The sequence below is a fragment of the Chrysemys picta genome, chromosome 1 (assembly GCF_011386835.1).
Source record: "Chrysemys picta bellii isolate R12L10 chromosome 1, ASM1138683v2, whole genome shotgun sequence".
In the NCBI taxonomy this organism is placed as follows: domain Eukaryota; kingdom Metazoa; phylum Chordata; order Testudines; family Emydidae; genus Chrysemys; species Chrysemys picta.
Genome location: NC_088791.1, coordinates 347,221,047 through 347,237,463, shown reverse-complemented (window position 1 = coordinate 347,237,463; position 16,417 = coordinate 347,221,047). Strand labels below are relative to the sequence as shown.

Here is a 16,417-nt window from a genome sequence, read left to right as displayed (position 1 = left end):
GCTGCACTCTCTACTGGAATCTGCATTGTTGTTCTTCCTTGTGTTCTCCACCAACAGTAAAAGCAGTGCCCTTGGCCTGCACTCAGGAGCAACCCTATAATAACAAACCAGTATGTGAAGCCCTGCGCTTGTGAACGACCCTACAATAACAAACTAGTATCTGAAGCCCTGCGCTTGTGAACGACCCTACAATAACAAACCAGCAGGTGCAGCCCAGCACTTAGTTGCAACCTGACAATAACAAACCAATGTGTGTGGCCTGGAACTCATGAGCAACCCTCTAATAACAAACCAGCACGTGCAGCCCAGCACTTGTGAGCGACCCTACAATAACAAACCAGCACGTGCAGCCCAGCACTTCTGAGCGACCCTACAATAACAAACCAGCACGTGCAGCCCAGCTCTTGCCAGCGACCCTACAATAACAAACCAGCACGTGCAGCCCAGCACTTGCGAGCGACCCTACAATAACAAACCAGCATGTGCAGCCCAGCACTTGCGAGTGACCCTACAATAACAAACCAGCATGTGCAGCCCAGCTCTTGCGAGCGACCCTACAATAACAAACCAGCACGTGCAGCCCAGCACTTGCGAGCGACCCTACAATAACAAACCAGCACGTGCAGCCCAGCACTTGTGAGCGACCCTACAATAACAAACCAGCACGTGCAGCCCAGCACTTGCGAGCGACCCTACAATAACAAACCAGCACGTGCAGCCCAGCACTTGTGAGCGACCCTACAATAACAAACCAGCATGTGCAGCCCAGCTCTTGTGAGCGACCCTACAATAACAAACCAGCACATGCAGCCCAACACTTGCGAGCGACCCTCTAATAACAAACCAGCACGTGCAGCCCAGCACTTGTGAGCGACCCTACAATAACAAACCAGCATGTGCAGCCCAGCACTTGTGAGCGACCCTACAATAACAAACCAGCACGTGCAGCCCAGCTCTTGCGAGTGACCCTACAATAACAAACCAGCACGTGCAGCCCAGCTCTTGCGAGTGACCCCACAATAACAAACCAGCACGTGCAGCCCAGCTCTTGCGAGTGACCCTACAATAACAAACCAGCACGTGCAGCCCAGCTCTTGCCAGCGACCCTACAATAACAAACCAGCACGTGCAGCCCGGCACTTGTGAGCGACCCTACAATAACAAACCAGCACGTGCATCCCAGCACTTGCGAGCGACCCTACAATAACAAACCAGCACGTGCAGCCCAGCACTTGCGAGCGACCCTACAATAACAAACCAGCACGTGCAGCCCAGCACTTGCGAGCGACCCTACAATAACAAACCAGCACGTGCATCCCAGCTCTTGCGAGTGACCCTACAATAACAAACCAGCATGTGCAGCCCAGCACTTGTGAGCGACCCTACAATAACAAACCAGCATGTGCAGCCCAGCTCTTGTGAGCGACTCTACAATAACAAACCAGCACGTGCAGCCCAGCACTTGCGAGCGACCCTACAATAACAAACCAGCACGTGCAGCCCAGCACTTGCGAGCGACCCTACAATAACAAACCAGCACGTGCAGCCCAGCACTTGTGAGCGACCCTACAATAACAAACCAGCATGTGCAGCCCAGCTCTTGTGAGCGACCCTACAATAACAAACCAGCACATGCAGCCCAACACTTGCGAGCGACCCTCTAATAACAAACCAGCACGTGCAGCCCAGCACTTGCGAGCGACCCTACAATAACAAACCAGCATGTGCAGCCCAGCACTTGCGAGTGACCCTACAATAACAAACCAGCACGTGCAGCCCAGCTCTTGCGAGCGACCCTACAATAACAAACCAGCACGTGCAGCCCAGCACTTGCGAGCGACCCTACAATAACAAACCAGCATGTGCAGCCCGGCACTTGTGAACGACCCTACAATAACAAACCAGCATGTGCAGCCCAGCTCTTGCGAGCGACCCTACAATAACAAACCAGCACGTGCAGCCCAGCTCTTGCCAGCGACCCTACAATAACAAACCGGCACGTGCAGCCCAGCACTTGCGAGCGACCCTACAATAACAAACCAGCACGTGCAGCCCAGCACTTGTGAGCGACCCTACAATAACAAACCAGCATGTGCAGCCCAGCTCTTGTGAGCGACCCTACAATAACAAACCAGCACGTGCAGCCTAGCACTTGCGAGTGACCCTACAATAACAAACCAGCACGTGCAGCCCAGCTCTTGTGAGCGACCCTACAATAACAAACCAGCATGTGCAGCCTAGCACTTGCGAGCGACCCTACAATAACAAACCAGTGCAGGAGGAAGAACATCAATAAGGAAATGTGTGACTCTCAAAGTGCAGGGGCTGCTCCGGGTGAAAATGAGGAGCAATCGCTTTAAAACGTCAGCATGAGCCGACAAGCCTCCGTGCGGCTCCACAGATGTTATTCTGCGGTAGGAAAGGGGGCAGGGGATTGGCTGCCCTGCCAGACCATAGGCTTAGAGGCTGAGCAGTGTTCTCTGGACTGGGGTCCATAGGAAAGGTGTTTTGGGGCCAGCCAAGGCCCTCAGGGTGTGTTCTGCGGAGAACAATCCCAGACTGGCTGAGGGGATGGAGGAGATGAACAAACAGGCCGACAGTTAGCTGGTCTCTGTGTCTGTCTGCAGACATCACGCAATGGGCGATTTCACATGTGAACAGCAAACAGGGCTCCCACGTCCGTGCCGGGACATTCAGATACCAGCTCTCTCTCCCCCACCCCCAGTTCTTAAACTGCTGCCCCTCACCGTGGTATCTGATCTCCGATTCATAGGTTGGTGCACCACAGAGCCAGAAGGGACCGCTGAGATCACGTAGTTTGATCTCCTGTTGAATACAGGCCGTAGGACATTTGCTTGTCTGTCCGTCTGTCTCTTTGTTCCATTCGCACCAGGCCCCTAGCCCAACCTTCCCCACTCAGCCCACCCCTTGGGAAAAGCCTCACTAACACACGGGCTTTGCACGTGCCCTGCGGGTGAGCCCGTTTGGCCTGTTGGACTGAGCGTTAGTGACAGGCAGGTTGGCGCTGTTCTCCCCCTTTGACCACACCCAGAGCTGCGCTAGGCGCCGGCCCCACACGGTTTGTCTCGCGTCCAGCGGAGATCCATGTGGGATGCGGGAAGGGCAATGGGGAGGCGGTGGCATTGGCACAGAGGTGCCAGCCTGTGCCGTTCACTCTGCCGTCACTGTTTTGTATCCCCAGCTGTTCTGCCAGGTTGGGAACTGCGTGGCGAACCAGTTCTGGGCAGCCAACGTGCCCCCCAGCGAGGCCATCCACGTGGCGAGCGGGAGCCAGGAGCGGAGACGCTTCCTCATAGCCAAGTACAAGGAGGGCAAGTATCGGCGCTACCACCCACTCTTCGGGAACCAGGAGGAGCTCAACAAGGTTGGTGCCTAGTGGTCTCGAGATCACATTCAGGAGAAGGGCTATTCTGCGGGCCTCTGTCCCAGCAAGGGGTCTCCATCACCTGGAGACAGTGAGTGGGCGGGGCCTTCTCCACCCAGGGCCTGCGTGCTAAAGAGCCTCCTTCAACGCTGGATTTTCCTCCTCACCTTCCGCAGAGGCAGCACGGCCTAGTGTGAGGGGCTCAGGCCTGGGAGCTGGGAACTCCGAAGGGTGGTTCTGCCTGACTCGCTCTGGGAGCTTTGCCCAGCTGCCAAAGCCCAAATGTTCACAAATGGGCCACCGATGGTGACACTGATTTTCGGAGGGGCCAGGTACCCACAGCTCCAGTCGATAGCACTGGGAGCTGTGGGAGCCCAGGTAGTGGCCCGAGTGGTGATCCTCGCGTCTGACCTCCTCTGTCCCTAAAATCTATGAATCAGCTCCAAGGTCTTGCAGGTTGATCACGCAAAAGAGGCTGCCTGGCTCCCTGCTTCAGTTTCCCCCATCTGTGAAATGGGCATGCTCCTGTCTGACCGACAAGTGCTCAGTGTTATTGTCTGTGATGTGTGTGTTGTATATAGGGAAGGTGTGATGCACGGGGGGGGTGGCTCAGGTCGGGCTCTGTGGAGGGTCAGGTAGTTTGCCTGGTGCGTGGTTAAATGTTGGTTTTCAATAAATAGATGTTAAACTGACGCCTGAGCTGCTCTTAGCCTGAAGATCCCAGGTCGAGACCTGGGAGGCTAATCCAATTGTTCTGGCCAAATTCCAGTTAAGAAATAACATTCTGTCTCCCTAAAATTCCCTCTGCAATGTCTCAGGTATGGTTGTAACGTGTCATGAAATGTTGCTGTGTGCTGTTCAGTAGCTGCTGCGTGCCACCCCAGAGGTGACTGCATCACTCTGCAGATGGGGGCCCGCTTAGTGCTGAGATCCCAGGTCCTCCCCGGGCTGTGGCCGGTTGGGAGGGAGATGGTTGGGGCTTTGCTTTTTCTTGGTGCTGGAAAGAAAGGAGAAGGCACAAGCTAAAAATAATCCGCTCGGCAAATCCAGCAGGATACCGCGGGAGGAGCTGGGTGGATGGAGTGATCAGAACATCGGGGTCCGGAGTTTTGGCTCGCCCCCCCCCCCCCCCCAGACCTCTGAAGCAGAAAGTACTGCCCGTCCTCTGGCGTCATCCCCAGCCCATCGTCTGGGCAGGGATGGTGTCTCTAGCCTCTGCTTGCCAGGGGCTGGGAATGGGCAACAGGGGTGGATCGCTTGATGATTCCCTGTTCTGTTCAATCCCTTTGGGGGAACCTGGCATTGGCCACTGTCGGAAGACAGGACACTGGGCTAGCTGGACCTTGGTCTGACCCAGTCTGGCCGCTCTTACGGTCTCATGTCACCCAGGCCCGTTCTCCCTGAGCATAATGCTGCATTTGTTTTCTTCCCGTGATCCTATCCACGGGGCCAGCGTCTCCCCTCGCAATGCTGGGGATAGGCCATGCCTGAGGATCCCGGCTCCTCCAGGCCAGCCATCCACTCCTATGCCCCTTCAGCCCCCGCCCGCTTTACCTCGGGTCCTGTTTATTCATGCCCCACACGCAGTCCGCTGGCAAGGCTGGTCTCACTGCTGCTGCAGGGATGCTCTAGCAGTATTTGCCCCAGGTGCGTATTGGCCTTGGCTGCAGCCTGTAGGGAGAGAGGCTGGTAACCAAATGTCAAGACCATCCAGGGACCTGGCAGCTTCATTCTTCTCTTAGCCCAGTCCAAAGGTTTGAACAGGACAGATTGAAACTTGCAGTTGGCCTAGATCCCCTCCTCCCTGAGGGCTAGTGGCTCAGGCCTGAAAAGAGCTGGTCTTGACTGAACAACAACTCGAGGGCTGGGTCTCCTTCAGGCACCTTTGCCACAATCAGTGTGTGTGTGCGGCTAGGAACCGCATGGGGACCCTGGTCTATTCCAGGTGTCGGCAGTCCCTGAACACCAAATGGCTTTCGAGCCCACAGCTCATTATAAGCTCCTCTTGCAAAGCTGGTCGAGGTTATAAGCGTTGCAAGGCAGGGGGCAGGAGTGGTCGGCCCAAGTGTAATACCCTCCCGCCATGGATGACCAGCGGGTTTTGAACCAGGGCACTTCAGCGCTGAAGCAGGCTTGAGCCAAAGGAGTAGCTCCTCTAGCAGTAGTAGGCTGTTATCCTCTAGTGGCTCAGTCACTAGGGGGCAATATGATTCACACATTGTGCTGCCTAATTGTGTTGCTTAATTCTTGTTATTGGCCACTCACACCAAGTGAGTGAAGTCTACTGGGACTCAAAATCACTGCTTCGGAAGAGCCCGGACCTCTGCCGCTGGAGCAAGAGGAATTACTTCTTTGGCTGGTAGCGGTAGTAAGCAGTTATCCTCTAAAGAACCAGCCACCAGAGGGGGATGCACTGTTACCCTGGGGGCCCCCAAATGACCTTCCAAAACACTGCAGCATAGCAGACCAACCCCTGTGATATGGTTCTAAAGGAATTCTTTCAGGACAGGCTATTTCCCGGAGGCTCCATCAGGGAACTGAAATCTTTTAAATGAGCAAATTTCAGAGAGCTATGTTGAGCGTCCCTTTAAGAGACACTGGTAACTGCTGGTGACAGACATGGCACCAAGCGGGAAAGCTGAATTTTTCCATGCTCCAGGCAAAGTTGGGGGGACGGTGGGAGGAGCATAATTAACTCTTGAACTCTTTCTTTTTTCCTTTTGCTTCACACCCGTGGTGAGGATTATGTGGGAGCAGCGACTGGGCTGGAGAACAACAGAAACCAGGCTGGCCGTATCAGATTGCAAGCCGCTTTCCCTCCTGGGCTTTGTATTTGTGTTTGCTTAGAAAGTCCAGTCCCCGCCCTAAGCCTCTCTTGGCTGGCTGGGAGTCGGAGAGGCGCTCTGGAATTCCACATGTGGGCTTGCTTGTTTTCTCCCTATACAGAGGCCATCCCACCCTCTCGCTGTATGACTTCACCCAGGGCTCCGTAAAGGAGGGATTAAAACCAAAGCCGCTCCAAACTTTCTCCCCCAGTTCAAGCCCCTTTCCCTTCCCCAGCCGGCCTGGAAGCCAGCTCCCAGCTGCAGCAATCAGCACCCCTGGCCTGCGGCGCTTTCTGCCTCTGTCGATATTTTGTTTCCAGCCTGTTCTGCTGAGCTCAGCTCGGAGCCCTCCCACCCTGGGGTTTAGCTGGTGAGGGGGCTTTGGCATTCTCTGCTGATGCTCTGCCGTGTCTCCAGCGGCGACTGGACTCATCCGTTGCCTCCCTTGCCCTCTTGCAGGCCCTGTGCGCTACGGTGACGACCAGCGACTTGGCTGAAACTCAGTCCTTGGTGTTCTGCGGGGCGGAGGTGAGCTGCTTCTCCGGGGACCCCGACTTCCCGAACCCCATCGCCTTAGCCGAGCAGGCTGGACAGAAGCTGCAGATGGAATTCCTGCTTCATAACAAAAGCTCAGGTAAGAGGAGCAGGTGGGACCGGGCAGAGCCCCCAAGCCGGGGCTGTGAGCAGGATGGAGGTCTGGGAATGCTACGGGTGGGCTGGGCTAGTGGTTAGAGCATCAGCCGCGGGCTCTGTTCTCTGCTCCGCTACTGACTGGTTCAAGGTCACACACCAAGTCACTTGCGTTGTTTCTCTCACCGGTGAAATAGGGCTGGGTGTGCTCACCTACCTCGCTAATGAGGCTTGGTTTGCAACATGTGCCAAGTGCTTTGAGATCCTCCGCGCCACGGAGGAGGGGCCGAGTGTGGACAGCAAAGTTGCAAGAACGCTTAAGAGATCCTACGTGAGTTTGAAGCATTAGCTCGGAGCCTGCTAGGTCCCTGGCAGAGCTATTTGAAACTGGGCGGTGTCGGTTCACGTGAGCCAGGGCTTTGGTTCTGTGGGTCCCATGTGAACCCAGAACTGCGCTCGCCCCGTCCTTGGGCCTGCTCTGAACTCTTCCCTGCCTCCTCTTGGGCTGACTCAGAGCTGAACCTCCTGGCCCCACGGTGGCTCAGGTTTCAGCCCCAAAGGACCAACTTTTGGCACAAACACAGAGTCTTTGGCGTGTAGCTGGAATCAGGCGAGCTCTGGTCAGGCTTCCAGGAAAGTTTCCCCCACCATTCTGGAGAAAGTGTCAGACTCAGGGGTGTAATGAGCACAGGGAGCGGGTATGAATGAGGAGGGAGCTGGTATGGGTGTACGTTGGTGTCAGCTGTAACACACATTTAAAACTGTGTTTCAAAAGCCCTTCTTACCCAGAAAAAATGCAGCGAACAGCCCAGCCCAAAGGCACCAGGAGCGGTGGCTTCTCTCCCACCGTTCTCATGGGCTGGTTGGAATCTGCCTGGAGCATCTTTCCGTGCTGTCCTAGCATGCCTCAGCAATCTAGGGCAGCGTCCGATGGGAGGGAGCCCCGTGGAGCCGGATCCTGCAGTCCTTCCCCTGGGGGTCTGAAAAGCAATGTTCTCTCCCCTGCTTGGCCCCTGCGCTCCATCAGTATGAGATGAGAAAGTGTCAGACTGGATTCGGCTCTTCGCTGCAGCGGCGTAAATCAGGCGTGACTCTGCTGAAGTGGGAAGGAAGGGCAGGTTGGGTGGTGGTAGGAGCTGCTGGTTCCTATTCTACCTGGTTGCACTCCGCCTGTTCTCAGTCACATGGTCACCGGGAGACCCAGTGTGGAGCTCCACCCTCCAGCCCATGGCTGGGACCTCTCTGGATGCCAGCACCCCCAGCGTCTGCTCCCGTGAAAGGCGATGCAAAGCTCCCACCGACTGCCATGGCCCGGGATAAACACACCCGCCGTGCTGGTCAGGGCTGGCTCCAGGGTTTTGGCTGCCCCAAGCAGCCAAAAAAAAAGCCGCGATCGTGATCGCGATCTGCGGCGGCAATTCGGCGGGAGGTCCTTCGCTCCCAGGCGGAGTGAGGGACCGTCTGCCGAATTGCCTCCGAATACCTGGACGTGCCGCCCCTCTCCGGAGCGGCCACCCCAAGCACCTGCTTGACAAGCTGGTGCCTGGAGCCGGCCCTGGTGCTGGTTCTGACAGACTGCTCTCGCTGTGCATTCAGCGCAGCAGGGTGATGGCGCGCCGGCAGCAAAGGCTCGTCTGTCTGTCAGGTGACCACACGGTAAGGCAATAGACCCAGGTGTTTCCAGGCGCTCGGGCAGATGGCTGGGGGAAGCGTGACCCGTCAGCTGCCCGGTATTCACCAAAGCGATGCTCTGCTCTAGACTGTTCCACATTTCCAGTGAGGGTTTCCGCCCCCGTCAGTCATTTGCTGGGGTCTGACCTGTGTGGCGCTGAGCACCCGAGCTCCCAGCTGACTTCTTGCTCAGCGTGGCTCATTGCTTTGCAGCATTTAACCCTTCATGAGCGTGTCAAGCCACATACGCGCAGATCGTGGCCTCCAGGGGAAGATCGACTGTGTGCATTCAATACAATCCCTCCCCACCCTGCATCGCCACAGCCATTTCCCCACCGGCCGCGGCCCTGCAGCGCTCGAAGTTAGATCTCGGCACGCTAGCGCTAGGGCAGAACAAAGTCTGCAAACAAGCCCAGGTTTTGGTTTGCTTCCGGCCCATCTCTCACCTGCAGCTCTGGTTCCATAGGACAAAAACCTCAAGGCAGTCAAAGGGCGTCTCATTCTAAAGGCTTATTCCTGGTTCTGTTATATCTCTGGAAAACTCCCATCGACTCGGGTAGGGACCCGGACGTTGCAGAGGGGAAGAAGGAGAGGAAATGTTCATCATCAGGGATACAACGCCTGGGAGCAGTGTGGGCCAATCGATCTCTGCTGTTGATCTCTAGTCTAATCTATAGACAGCTCGCTCATGACCGTAATGTCTGGGTGACCTATAAACCTCTTGCAGTTGTTGGATTTAGGGGGGTGGGGAGTGGAGAGGGGGAGAAATCTGGCCCAGCAAGTTTAGAAACGTCAGCACAAAAGTAAATCCAGCCGGTGGGAGGCCTCTCCAGATTGTGCACGATGAATCAGAGACATCTGAGAGCTCTTAGGTCAACTAGTCCCTCTCCTGGGGCCATCCCGGGCTTGCTTCTTGCTGTTTGCCTGCACTCCAGTGTGCTGAGGTACGTTTCTGGCAAGGACCTAAGGGCCCTGTCTATGAGGGATGGGCAAATCAGGCTGCAGAATGTGCAGTCCAGGCTCACAACTCACACAGAGCAAGAGCCCGAACGCTCATGTCTCCCCCGTCGATCATTTGTACTGCTGGGTTCCCAGGGAGGCCAGAAACATAAGAGCTGGAATACCACAGGAGGGGCTGTTCTCCGGGTATTTTCAGCCAGACCAGAAAGAGAGAGAAGCAGAGAGCTCTTGAGAACGCTGCTGTGCCCAGATTGCCAGCTGGCAGAGTCAAAGGATTCAGATAAGCATCTCTGCTGTAAACAATCCTGGGCAGGGACCTCGCTTCTACACCACCCTATCCAGCCCCCTGGTCCCTGTGGAACAGCAGTAACCCCGGGGTTTGCACCTTTCCACCCCAGATCTCTGAGCACTGCACCCAGGGGCCTGCGTATTGCCACCGAGGGGGAAACTGAGCCCCAGAGCCGTGAAGCGTCCATGGCAGCGCTGGGAATAGAACCGAGATCAGCTTTTATAGCAGGCCTGTCCTTTGGCCACCTGCAGGCCAGGACCTCATCTTCCGCTGTGGTTCGTAAAGCCCCGAGCACTCCGTCGGCGCTGAAGAACTACTTGTTAGAGAGAACGACCTTCTGCCCTGATTCTTGAGCACCTTCCCTGTGAGGAGCTCAGCGCGCTCCACTGGCGTGGGTGATTTCAGCTTGAATGGTGTCTCTGTGAGGAAAGGAAAGAACATCGTCTCTGTTTTACAGATGGGGAAACTGAGGCCCAGAGTGGTGACGTGACTAACGCAAGGTGTCTGTGGCGGAGCCGGGAATAGAGCCCAGCTCCCCTGAGTCCCAAGACCATCCTAGGAGAGTCTTTTTTTCCCCTCCCCTGGAAGGTTAGCAGTGAATTCAGCACCAGTGCCATGCCCCCAGCCTGGAATCCCAGGGTGTGAGGATGTGGCTTTTGTCTCCCCACTGGCCTGGCTGTTGGTTTATGTTAGATAAACCAGGCCCTCTCTGTGTCCGGTTTGCGTAGCTCAGGAATCCCTTCCTCTGACTTGCTGGTCACGAAGCAGCACAACAGAGCTGTCAGCTCGGCGAGACGAGCTCCGGCTGATTGCGCCGGCTCCTTCCGTTTAACAGAGCGACGACAAGGGACTGTAACAACAGCGTCTCCTCGGCCAGTCCCAGGGCTATTGTTGTGGGGCTCTATGACAGCCTGGTGATGAGCCAGTTCCGATGCCCTGCCGCAATCCTCACACATCCGCCTGCCCCTGCGATTGCCCTGAATGTGCCCTGCCACTCTGGCACCATCCCAGCCCCCCAAGCAGACCACCAGGCCTGCCTCCAGGGCTCACGCGCCCAAGGAGGGGACCTCTATGCCAGGATCTCTTCTCCGGGCCCAAGCAGCAGAGTAGGAGATGTACCACTGCACTGGTGCTGCTTGGGGCTGTTCATTTACTGCCCCCTTGTACCTGGACATGAACCGTTCCCGACGTTCAATCTAGCAGGATTTAAAGAGCAGCGGGGCGCCGCGCCGCTGGAGGGCAGCTCAGCTCGGGCCGAGGGGCGCAGGAAGTGCCCCGTGTACACCTTGGGAGGTGGCAGCAGGAGGGGACGGGGCGCTGAGCGGTAGGTGGTGAGAGGGCAGCCGGAGGAGCTGTGAGGTGGCACAAAGCCCAGAGCTCCCAGGTGAGGCCTGTGTCGGCCGTTGCTAAGAGCACCAGCTGCAGCATGCAGGACAGTCGAACACTCGGCATACCGTGCAGATGCTGCTCCCCACAGAGCACCTGGTCTCCTGCCCCCTTTACCCTGCACAGCACGTCGCGTCTGCGCTTCCTGTCAGCCCGCAGGGGAGGCAGGAGGGCCATCTCCCCGATAGCTAGCTCCACATCGCAAAGCTAGGGCTGTAGCCCAGAGCTCCCCTCCGGCTGCCCTGCTGGGATAACCCATTGCTGCTCAGCCCCTCTGCTTCTTTCTGGGGTGCTGGCGTATTGGGACGTAAGAGGGGGCAGCCTAGGCAGACGATGCTGTGGGGGTGACTGAGGTCTTCTGTTCGTTGGCAGGTGAGGGGTTAACACGTCTCACTCAGGCAGGCCGGGCCGCTCAGAGGGCTGGGGGTGGGATACGGTGTCTGAGCTGTGTCCCCCGCCCCGAGGGCTGTAGGGTCTGAAAGCTGACAGGCTGCTGGCTGTTGGGTTTCAACCCAGCTCCGAGGGTGCACGTAACAGCTGTTTGTGGTCTCAGCAGAGAGGCCAAGGGTTAACTGAGCCCCGGAGACCGAACCCCTCCGGGCCAGATCGAATCCTGCAGGCAGCGCCAGGCACCATGACAGCTAGCACCAGGCCTGCTCTAAGAGTGGTCTCTGGGGCTGCTCAGGGGTACTATAGAAAAGCAGCAGAACGCAGCTTCTAGCCTGTGGCCGGACGGCTGTTATCATAGGAAGCTGGTCGGTTGCCCTGACCGCCTCAGGGTTGCTGTTTGCCCTGGGCTGCCAATGCCAGAGTGACTCTTGGCTCCCAGCCAGCGAGAGTTCAAATCCCTCGTCCGCTGGGCACGGCCTGCACCCAATGGGCCTTTAATGCCGTTTGTGACTGCAGAGATCCCGCGGGTGGAAGCGGGGAACAGCGAGGAGAAGCAGTACTCGGTGATCCTGCCGTCCGTCACTCACAACGGCTTCCTCTTCAAGACGCCCTCCATGGCCAAGCTGGTGCATGAACGGAAATCCCGGGAAGGTAGGGGCTCCCGTGGTTACTTGCCGGGGAGAGGAGTGGGGCGGGGTTGGGGCGGCATCGTGCGGCGTGGTGCAGCACAGGACCCGCTGCTGTCTGAGGTGGCACAGTCCATCTGCCAGGCTACAGCAGCTGGCTCTGTGGCTCGTTTAAGTCTAGGTCAAGGTAAGTGTCTCTGCAGCACGGGGCTGGGGCTTTGTTCTGTAAGAGAGCAGAAAACCCCAAGACAGAGAGACAGACACACCCGGGGTGGCTTTGGCGATGGGGTGCGACCCGGGCCGGGTAGGGTGTCAGATGTCTCTGTAGATACCTAGCATAAGCCGTGGCAGCTCTTGACTTCGGTTAACCCTGCGGCACCAGCCCAGCTGTGGGAGCTGGAGTCCTGCCTGCATGTCATTAACAGAGTTGTTTGTGAGCTCCGATGTGCAAACCCAGCGCCAGGACCAGGGGTGGCCCAGAGAGCAGAATTTGGCTGACAGACCTTTTGCTGGCAGTGCGGAGGTGTGGGAAGGGAAGGGCCCAGCCTGGCTTTCAGATCCCTGGGGAAACTTGCAGGCCTGGCCATTGGACAAACCATTCTTTTTGCTTGGAAACTGACTGGGTTTTGTGTGGGGTCCATAAGCCACAGTAAACACCGCGCCCCCTTTAACTCCTGTCCCCCGTAGAATTCAGCCGCCGCTGGTGCACCCTCAATGACAGCATCTTCAGCTACTACGAGAACGACCGCAACGCCGTGCCTAACGGCGAGATCAAGATGGAGGAGATTGTGTGCCTGGTGAACAACCCGCCTGACACCCACGGGTAAGGGTCTGCCCACCCCGCCTGGCCCCAGGGGGCCCCTGCCCGCAGAAGCACTCTACAGGGAATGGGAACATAATGACCCCTCTCTGGCGAAGGCTGGAGCAGCAACAGTGCCGAGGCCAGTGAGTGCTAATGACGTGGGGAGGGCCCATAGGCACCGTACAGCCATTTCTAGACCTGTGTGCGTAACGAGTGAGTTTGGGACTCCCAGTGTCTGATCATGGCTCTGCCAGTGATGTGCTTTGGACACGTTACTTAAACCTTTGTCTGAGTTTCCCCATTAGTAGAACGGGACTCAGACCTATCTACCTTTGCGGGGATCATTTGCTGCGTGAGTTGGCTGCATCGCGGCAGGGATTCCTTGCGGCAGCATTAAATCTACCTTGCCTTGGGTCTCACAAGGGTCTTTCCAGTCCCCGAGGAATTTGTCCCCTCCAGGGAATCGAACCACCTGTCCCTGGATGTGGAAGTAGCAACGCTGCCTCCCAGGCGAAAGCAGAGCCTTCTGATAGCTGTTCGTACCCGTAGCAGTGAGAGCGTCTTCCAGGCTGGCAGCTAGCACCGTGCAAGCCCATCCCCGGGCGTGGCTTACACAGCAGTTGCCTGATTCTCTCCTCACACTGGTGTAGATCAGGAGCAGCATCCCTGAAGTCAGGGGTTCTTGAGCTCAGTCCCGTAGCCTGGCGAGGTCCCTTGTGGTCACTCCATGGAATGGAGTCACTCACAGCGGCCCCGGAGCCGGTGAGGCGCCTCTATAGAATCATCGACGTGTCGACTGGAAGGGACCTCGAGAGATCGTCAAGTGCAGCCCCCTGCGCTGGGGCAGGGCCAAGTAAACCTAGAGCAGCCCTGACAGGGGTTTGTCCAGCCTGGTCTTACAAACCTCCAGTGACGGGATTCCACAACCTCCCTTAGGCGCCTGTTCCAGAGCTTAACTCCCTGGAGAGTTAGAAAGTTTTTCCTAACATGTATCCTAAACCTCTCATGCTGCAGATTAAGCCCATTACTTCTTGTCCTACCTTCGGTGGACATGGAGAACAATGGATCACTCTCCTTTAGAACAGCCCTTAACGTATCTGAAGACTGTTCTCACGTCCCCCCTCAGTCTTCTTTTCTCAAGACTAGACATGCCCAGATTTTTTCATCATTTCCTCACAGGCCAGGTTTTCTACCTTTGATCATTTCTGTTGCTCTCCTCTGAACTCTTTCCAGTTTGTCCCCATCCTTCCTAAAGTCTGGCCCCCAGAACTGGACACAGTTCTGCAGCTGGTAGAGAGGGACACTTACCGCCTATGTCTTGTACACACTTCTCTTGATGCACCCCAGAATCACATTAGTTGTGGTTTGGATATTTCTATACCAGCCTCCTTCTCCTGTACTTTCCCAGCGGCTGCCTGGGACTCTCAGAGCGGCTTTTGCAGTGAAGTCCTTGTTGTGAGGAAGAAAACTGGGTCTGGGCCCCCTTCAGGGGACTGCAGAGCAGTGCGGGCTAGTTTGGAGTAAAGGTGGAGATGGGACCAGAAAGGGCTCGAGGTCAAATGAAATCCTCAGTGTACGTGTCTCCTTCCCTCCTTTCTTCTCGCTCTCTCCCTCGCGCAGGTATGAGAGCACATTTGAGATCTACATCGAATCGGAGAGACTGTACCTCTTTGGGCTGGAGAACCCGGAGGCCATTCGGAAGTGGGTCAAGTCCATCGCCAAGGTAAGGGGCACCCCGGCGCTGAGAAGTGGTGGAGGGAATTTGCTAGGGGTTGAATCCCGGTCTGGATTTGAATGGAGCATGGTCTCCAGGCAGGGGTGAAAGTCACTTAAGGGACTTACCGGTACGCAGGGCCGGGGTCCTGAGCAGGCGGGGGGTTGTCCCTCGGGCAGAAAGGATGTGGCCTCAGGCGGAAGGGACGGGCCTTTAAATCCCCAGGCCCTTTAAATCGTTGCCGCTAAGCCAGGGCTCTGGCAGCGATTTAAAGGGCCCGGGGCTCCGGCTGTGGTAGCGGCGGCTGGGAGCCCTGGGACCTTTAAATCACCATCGGAGGCCCAGGGCTCCCGGATGCCGCTGCTACCCTGGGGCTCTGGCAGCGGGGCTCTGGTGGCAATTTAAAGGGCCCTTTTAAATTGCCCACCTGGGGAAGCTGCCCCCTGCTGGTACAGTCGGCTGTGTACCAGCTCTTGCCGGTACGCCGGACCGGACCGGACTGGCCGGGCTTACTTTCCCCTCTGTCTCCAGGACAGTTCCCAAGTGAAGGTCCTGCACAGGGCGCTCCAGCAGCTAACCGGGCATGGGCAGCGAGCCTCGGGACTGGGACGTTGTCCTCACTGCATGGTCCTGTCCTTTCAAATCACTCGAGGGCCCCGTGTGGGGCTTGTTCACTAGGGCCAAATTTGGAAGCACATCTGGAGCTTAGTCCCCTGGAGGCCTGGGGAACCAGATTCAGGGGCGGTGAGCAAGGATGGCGAGTAACCCCGCCACTACAGGAGAGATTCGCTCCCTCTCACTGGGACATGGGGAGCTGAGGGGCCCAGCGAGGAGAATTCCCCAGCACGTAGGGCTGCAGTTTAGGGGTGTGCCAGGGAGGCCTCTCCACAGCACATGCTGCTCCGGAGATTCTGGGGCCGCAGCCCCCAGGCCGCCCTGGGGAAGTTGCTCTCAGTTAGAGCAGCCCCTGAGGCTGCTCTAATTTATGCCAGGTGCTGCTCCAGCTCTCGGCCGGCCCAGAATCCAGGTGGCACAAAGGCGGCTAACGCCAGCTTTCCCCTCCCACTGTCATGCACACCCCCGCTCCCCCGGAGGTGCAGCTCCCCGGTGGGCTCTGCGTCCGGCTCCTCGTGCCGTTCATGGCTGGGTAGCTGTATTGACGATGGCTTTTCTCCTCTCTTCTCCCTGCCTTGCTGCTGCCCACGCCTCAGTCCTTCATCCACCCCCGAGCGGACGAGCTGCTGAGTCACGACTTCGAGCGGATCGGACGGCTGCAGTACAAGGGCGGCCTGAACTTGGCGCGGGCCAAGGAGGGCTGGTTCGCCCTCACCCAGTCCATCCTCTACGCCTTCTTCGAGGACAGTGACAAGGAGGAGGCTGTGCACCTGAAGAAGCTGCAGGAGCTCTGTATGCACCACACCCCTTCCTGCTTCCATGCTGTCCCTCCGCCTGGGCCCCTTGCCTTGCTTCTCCCTAGGGAGGGGTCTGGTCGGTGTCATCCCCACCCACCCCAGGGCTTGCCCCGTCCTTTCCCCTCGCCACGTTAAAACCCAGTACCGTGAGTCCGACAGGCCACTGGCGTTTTACAGAACAGTCCATTTACACAGCACCTGTGATCCTGGAGGATCTCGGCGCACGTTATGGGCCGGGATTGCTCCCCCAGTGCTGAAATGCAGCCTGCTCTGGGGAGGAACCTGCCCCATTGTTCTCCACTAGTAACGCTCCACAATTACACTCCT

General features: G+C 57.2%; 1 protein-coding gene across 16 annotated transcripts in view; it reads left to right on the top strand.

Moving 5' to 3' along the window:
- The window catches only part of ARAP1 (ArfGAP with RhoGAP domain, ankyrin repeat and PH domain 1), a 222,196-nt gene that overhangs the window by 170,167 nt on the left and 35,612 nt on the right, over positions 1-16,417 (top strand). For all 16 annotated transcript variants that reach the window (XR_010597928.1, XR_010597926.1, XR_010597927.1 and 13 more), the window contains 6 exons: positions 3,203-3,385; positions 6,670-6,844; positions 12,053-12,187; positions 12,850-12,985; positions 14,585-14,687; positions 15,890-16,085. Coding sequence is in view for 8 of the 16 variants with exons in the window: in XM_065581836.1 (XP_065437908.1) it covers positions 3,203-3,385; positions 6,670-6,844; positions 12,053-12,187; positions 12,850-12,985; positions 14,585-14,687; positions 15,890-16,085 (928 nt within the window). In the remaining 8 variants the exon portion in view is untranslated. The remainder of the gene's footprint in view (positions 1-3,202; positions 3,386-6,669; positions 6,845-12,052; positions 12,188-12,849; positions 12,986-14,584; positions 14,688-15,889; positions 16,086-16,417) is intronic.